Below are 7,110 nucleotides of genomic sequence, written 5' to 3'. Positions count from 1 at the left end.
GAAAAATATAAAGGATGAGTTGGCTGATAACTGCCAACTGAAGAAGCAGCCAAGCCACCGTGCCTTTCATACTCAAACAGAAATGTATACAAAAGTGTGTGCCAGATACATAGAACAAATAAACACACACTAATACTCACTGTATGACATTAACATAAAACAATGAATGCACGTTACTTATCGCTGATTATTATAAAAAAAAACAACAACAAAAAACAGCTCATAGAAAGACTGCGTGCTCTTAACAACAACAAAAAACAGCTCATAGAAAGACTGCGTGCTCTTACTTTCACATGCGGAAATGACATCATCAGCTGGGTGATCACGTGCTATCCAAAGATGGCCGAGTGATACGAGTGCATTTTCGTTCGGACCGGCGGAAAGTTGGTCTCAAAAATCCGTGTGTGTAAAAGCAAATCCACATGCGTAGAACTGAGATCCACAAATGTTTTTTCGATTCACAAATAAAAACTGAGTTCACAAATGCCTGTTCGAAAGTTGTAAATGTTAGGAAGATATTCACAAATGCTTTTCATTTATTTGCAAATTAATTTAATGTATTCACAGATATTTTTTGTATTTGTGGAATGTGTTTTATATTTACAGATTACACATTTACACACAGATTGTCGATCTGTAGATCACCCTCTGTGCATTTACAGGTATTAATGAGACAAATCTAACTCCATAGAAAACATAATAGCTCCAGCCACGGCTAGTGCCGGTGCGGAGGAATAAGAAAATGGAACCTGGCTTAATGCAGCAACATCTGACGAGGTGTTTTACTGGCCAAACAGATACATGAAAGTGACTATTCCTGGTACATTAAATTCTAATACATACAAAAAGTGGAAAATAGAATTTCCCTGTGATAATTATACAGAGTTGTACAATCCTTTCTCGTAGTATTCTAAACCACTGTGCAGTGTTTTGGTGTCTAATAAGCCTTTAGACTCAGCGATCTGTTACTCACAGCACACCTGTTGGGTCATGTTTCACGTGTAGCAACACGTCCAAAGCTTCACAGCCTCTTTTCTGCCTGACTGCAGCTTTCTTCTTTGTCTTTTTCTCATTTTTCATTTCTTTCATATGAAACAGACACATTAATATCACTTACCCTCATGAAGCTTGCAATGAGGAGGATCCACAGGCAGGCAAACAGTCTGTAAAGACAGAACAGATCAGATGCTGTGATAGTGGCTCCCTCTAGCGGAGGGACACAGCAGCTTTGTTAAAAGAAAAAAAACACTGAGCAGTAGCCAGAACACACTCACCCTGCTCCCAATTTGCTGAAGTCTCTCTTGGACTGAAACGTGTAGATTGTCAATCCAGCAAACACAGCACAGGTCAGGAACAAGGCTTGCAGCACGGTGGAGTATTCATAGAAGGTCACTGTGGAGAGGAAAACTCTGCAGTTAGCTCAGTCTGCAAATGGGCTCACAGAATGGAAACTGACCCGCTCCTTATGAAAAATACTCACATGCTGTGGCCACAGAAACTGCTTCCAACAGAGTCTGAAAACAAGACACAATTAGTGATACTTACACACTAACAAGCTAGGAGCTAATATACAGTAACAAGCTACTGTAAAGATCATAGTCACTGAGCGGCTAGTCTAGCATCATAAGAAACAGGATATGGAAATAAATGGAAGGAATACTGTAAATACACATAGTAGGATTTACTGTCGTGCATTCACCAACCAGCTGGTCTCAATTTTACAAAGATAAAACAATTAACTACTTAAAGCCCCTCCCCGAGTGTATTTTAGCACTTCTTAGGCAGTTCTTAGGATTGTCATTTCCTGACAAAACTAGGCTTACAAAAAAAAAGGCTGTTGCTAAAACGGGAAGATGACTTTGCCAGTGACAAAAAAACGAGCAGACTTTTCCTGGCAGATGCACAGAGACCTCCAGGTGGTATCATATGGCTAACTTACTTACCAAAAATAATTATAAATTGACAGGAAATATTAACTCAAGGGTAATTTCACACCTAACCTGTTTGGTTCGGTCAAAACAAACTTAGGTCAGTTTGCATGGTTACTACGGTTCGTTTGGGCTGGTGTGAAAGCTGTCAATTGAACCCTGGTGCAGATCACACAATCCAACCAAGACCGCTTGAAAAGGTGGGTCACAGTCCACTTCCAAATGGACTCTGGCGCGGTTCGTTTGTGGTGTGAGAGAAACGACACATACACTAGAACGGCAATCTAGTGACTGTGGATTACGTCCGACTATTAACCACATTCAAATTCTCTGTTTGAGAAAGATCACCAACGGAGAAACACTGGCTGGAGTGGGGCTTTAACAGAAAAAAAAATTAGCTTACAAATACGAGCAGCAGGTAGAGGTTGACTGGATGTTGGTGTCTGTACATGGCCAGAGCCAGCAGAAGAACCAGAGAGCCCAGAGCCGAGACCAAAACCACTGCAGGACTGAGGAGGAAACAACATCACAGTCAGACAACACAGCCAACACTAGCTCCATGGACATAATTCATAAAAAATGTTTATGACCAACAATTCTAACAGTGGTTTTTAAGAAAGAACAGATGATTGTATATACAGGATGTGCATTGGGGTGGGTGAAAAAAAACAATACAGCATAGTATCACGATATTTTGTGTGTTATATCAATAATCACAGACACAGATATCGATCTTTTGTTAAATTCATTATTAGTTTTTGCAAATACACATTTAAATGCAACTTTTGGTACTAGAATAATAAAATACATTGCTTTTTCAGTCCACAAGATGATGCTGATGTTTTCATTCCTGGTGGGGTCAGGTCTCAGTCAGCAGCATTTCGCAGGAAAATCAGAAATGCGCCGTCAGCGTTTAAATCAAACATCTGAACTTATTTTGGATTTTATCACACAGTTCAGTTTGTCAGGTGTATGCAGTAGGTTTTATGATGGTGTTGGTCAGTCTGTCAGCTTTGCATCACATTTGATTGAAAATGGTTGAAGTCAGATGAACAGACTGGAAACTTTATCTTATGAGGTAAAACTGATGTTGACAAAGTTTTCCTTTGGGGAAATAATTTGCAGTTGGAAAAAAAGGTAATAAATTGCAATATATTGCAAAATATTTTATCCCAATACTCAGCATATCGCAATACATTTAATATTAGAATAATATAGAGTGTGCCAGTAAACCCGGAACTCCGTTAGCGCTTTTAGCACTTCCGGTTCTCTCGTCTAAAAGTCAATACGTTTTTTGAATGGGATTTTGGTAAAATGCCTCAAATAAGGTCTGTGGTTAACAAAAGCTTAAGCGAGTTTCAGGTTTTGTTCTACGACATAAAACACGTCAGTAAATACCCTACTTGTGAATTTTGAAGCTTTTACGTGTCGTAAAAAAGGCGGTTGCTAACAAGTTGCTCAATACGACTACAAACCCTGTCGGGGACATTAAACGTCATCACCCCCGAACAGGCGAGAGTGCTGGCAGTCCGCCATTACAGCTTCTTATTTAGCTTAAACAGTCCGATTTCCCCATTATACAATGTTTTTAAAATAAAGCGGCCGAAATCAGTTGAAAGCTTAGTGGCGGTGACGTCAAGAGTCATGCGACCGTGGAGTAGTCATGTAGTCCGTTAAAGCCTAATGTTAGCTTTTTATTTCTGGCGATCGCATTTAAGCTTCAAATGCGGTATGAAAGGTGTTCATATGTGAAGATTATCTCGCTGAACAAAACCTGTAAGTATCATAAACTTGTGTTAGCCACAGAGCTTATTTTCTGACATAATCCAAAACAAAAAGCAAAAATCACATTCACTTTCTGTTCCGGGAACCAGCGCGATGCTAAACTTCCGGGTTTTGACGTCAGCCCTGGCACACTCTATTGCATCATGACCAAAATATTGTGATAATACCGTATCGTGGGTCCTCTGGTGATTCCCACCCCTAATGTGTATCACGTTTTCCATAATAGCCAAAACAGGACTATCTCACAGTACAAAAAAATCTGCACTGTCTGGTAATCTTGATTTTTTTTTGTAATTTGGGTAAAATGACCCTTTAACATGTATGGGTTTGCATTTGAATATTATTGTTTATGTTCAGCAACTAATGTGTGTTGATGTTAGTTCTCACAGTCACTACCACAGACCACTGAACAAATAGAGTGGATTCCTGAAGAGCTTATCTGAGTTATAACACACAAATAAATATATTCATATTCAGGGGGGCATTATAGATACAGAGGGAAAAGTCCATGGTTCACTAAGCTTTCAATGTTAATTTCACTGAGTCAAGAAGCTATCATTTCTCATCTTGACGTCTCATCAGACCAGCCTCACCTGGTGTGGACAAACTCCTTGATGGTTTGAGAGAACATGAAGAGGGCAGAGGTGGCTGTGGTCAGAATGATCTGCAGGCTCAGGAGGGTGTACACCTTCCTGAGGAAGTCTGATCGACAAAGACAGAAACAGAGACACAGCAGAAGTAAAACTCAGCTAGATTGCACACTTATTTGTGAACCACAGATAACACCCTTTGAATGAGACAATATCACCAGCTTGTTTTAAAGGAACAGTTCACTCCAAAATCAAAAACACACATTTTTTCTCTTACCTGTAGTGCTATTATCAGTCTAGATATTTTTGGTCTGAGTTGATGATGGAGATATCGGCTATATCGAGATTATCTTGTGTAGCCGGGTCATGCTTTCTGGAAACAGACATTGCTGTTTTGCTTCTTTTTTTGGCACTTTGAGCACCACAAGCTTAGTGCTATCTAATTCCATTATTATACTGGAGAGAAGACAGACATCTCTACAGCCAATATCTCCAACACTCTGCAACTTGCACCAAAATTATCTAGACTGATAAACAGCACTAAAGGTAAGAGGAAAAATATGTATTTGAGATAAGGGGGTGAACTGTCCCTTTAACCTAACAGCAGGCTTACTTATATGTCAACCAGTATTAACAGCTGTGTTTTTATGCTGAGTTTGGACCAGTACGAGCAGCTCCGTTCACTTAACAGTGGTGATACGGGCAATACTCAAGGCAACAACGTCAGGGAAGCTATTCTATCAGTGTTATCCATATTTATCCCATATATCAATGCTATCAACGTTATGACTGCAATGCTATGCTAACGTTAACTATTAGCTGCCCTAATGTTTTAACCAGCGCTATCGAGCTAATAACGTTACTGTGCTGACTTTTTGGGACACAAAGGTAATAAATGGTTAACGATAGCTCAAATAACAACAATAACCTGACAGTGGCAGTAATGTATAATTCCACAGTAAGTAAATGCTACCTATCGTTAGCTGACGTGGCTAGACTAGGTGCTGTCAACCCCACGACCCAAACATTTCTTTACGTACCCATCCGTATCTGAATACTGGCTGTAGCGACATTCGTGCCATAGTTAAAGTCGTCTTCAATGGAAGACCGGGGGTATTTTTCACTACTCATGGTGTTACTGTAATGTTTTCTCAGCTAGGTAAAGAAAAGTAGCTACTGAATGGTGGATTCAGGAAAATACGGAAAAACTGGTGCGTGATCAACGCAACGCCAGGACGCTCAGGCGTGACGTCAGCGAGCTGTTTAAAAAAAAACACAAAAAAACATAAAGCGCTTTTTTTTACAATCTTTATTGAATATGTACAGTGAACAATGCTGTGAACGAAATAATCTTTTATAAGACAGACATTTCTTTTTTATTTCTTTTATTTTATTTTGCAAGGATAAATGTGTGTGTACGTGTGTAAACTTAACATGATGTAGGAAAGAAACAACCTCCTGTCGTGATAAACAATGTCATGCTCTTTTGTTTTAAGGATTGTAGATCAACAGGATCTACAGCTCAGCAGGGTGACTCAGTGACACATGACTTATAAGAGACACGCATAGGGAATCAGTATAAGTATCAACATTGTCTCAAATACACTAACCCTGAGGAGAAAATGGTGCCTACTTTATGTAATTCTGATTTTATATTGTAAACAAAAAAGTATTTCTGCTGTTAAAGGGAAAGCAGTGAAATCCAGGCCTGGTTCCAGTGTCAGCTACAGACTTCATGTCCCTGACTAGTCCATGTGGGTTCAGGGATAACCTCCGTGAAATTGTCATGTGCTCTGGTGGCCTTTCTGAGACTTTTCTGCCCGTTCTTTTGTAAAGACAGGCTACCCGCAAAACACAGGCTGAGCAAGTGGTTTATGGTCGTGTAGAGAGTCCACTCCATAACCAGCATGCTGATATCAGTGAGGCACCGTTGATCCAGTATTTAACAGTACATGAACAAATCTGTTGTTGAAATTGTACTGTTTTTATCTTTTTATAGTAAGTAACCACAGAAAAACACAAAGCAAATAAAGCTCAGTTTCACTTTCTGTTTAGTCATTGACTGTCATTAAAGTATTGTTGCTGCATAACATGCTGGCAGGGGAAATCCAAAATCATAAAAAACACATGACACATTGAGAAAGCATGCAAGACGACTAACACACCTAATACACATATAAAACACAGCTTAATAGTGACAGCATTACCAGATGTACAATAAATATCATATTTTTACAATAATTTTGCCTCTGTATGATCAATAATGCCAGAAGCGATAATGTATGACAATTTGACAATTTTGTGATGTTTAGAAGGCCTAGCTGGTTTTAGTCTGTGCTGTCTCCTTTGAACTCATTTCCCGACATAGTGAGGATAGCAAAATGTGGATCCTATGTCTGTGTTGACATACATTTATCCCTATTTGTTGTCTTAGTTATGACTAATGTGCGATAATTTTCCTCAAAAGATGATGATTGTGAGCCTCTGGTATGATCGTTTAACATTTCCCATCTGGCAGTACTGAAAAGTGCGATGGAAGATTAGGGCCAGGTTAAAAAAAGTTTGATTTTTGAGAATAACATAGTAGATCAGGAGCCAGAGCCTTCAGCTATCAGGCTCCTCTCCTGTGGAATCATCTTCCTGTTACGGTCCGGGAGGCAGACACCGTCTCCACATTTAAGACTAGACTTAAGACTTTCCTCTTTGATAAAGCTTATAGTTAGGGCTGGCTAACTACCAGCCCCTAGTTAGGCTGACTTAGGCCTAGTCTGCTGGAGGACCCCCTATAATACACTGGGCACCTTCTG

General features: G+C 39.6%; 1 protein-coding gene across 1 annotated transcript in view; it reads right to left on the bottom strand.

The window, feature by feature from the left end:
- The window catches only part of tmbim4 (transmembrane BAX inhibitor motif containing 4), a 13,145-nt gene extending 7,604 nt beyond the window's left edge, over positions 1-5,541 (bottom strand). Inside the window, exons 1-6 of the mRNA XM_050036098.1 lie at positions 5,344-5,541; positions 4,307-4,415; positions 2,332-2,437; positions 1,481-1,514; positions 1,275-1,392; positions 1,118-1,163 (exon numbers count right to left, since the gene is read on the bottom strand). Coding sequence (XP_049892055.1) covers positions 1,118-1,163; positions 1,275-1,392; positions 1,481-1,514; positions 2,332-2,437; positions 4,307-4,415; positions 5,344-5,434 — 504 coding nt within the window. The 5' untranslated portion in view covers positions 5,435-5,541. The remainder of the gene's footprint in view (positions 1-1,117; positions 1,164-1,274; positions 1,393-1,480; positions 1,515-2,331; positions 2,438-4,306; positions 4,416-5,343) is intronic.
- Between the last annotated feature and the right edge of the window lie 1,569 nt (positions 5,542-7,110).

Source organism: Epinephelus moara, chromosome 23 (assembly GCF_006386435.1).
Source record: "Epinephelus moara isolate mb chromosome 23, YSFRI_EMoa_1.0, whole genome shotgun sequence".
In the NCBI taxonomy this organism is placed as follows: Eukaryota; Metazoa; Chordata; class Actinopteri; order Perciformes; family Serranidae; genus Epinephelus; species Epinephelus moara.
This window is presented reverse-complemented; position numbering and strand designations above follow the sequence as displayed.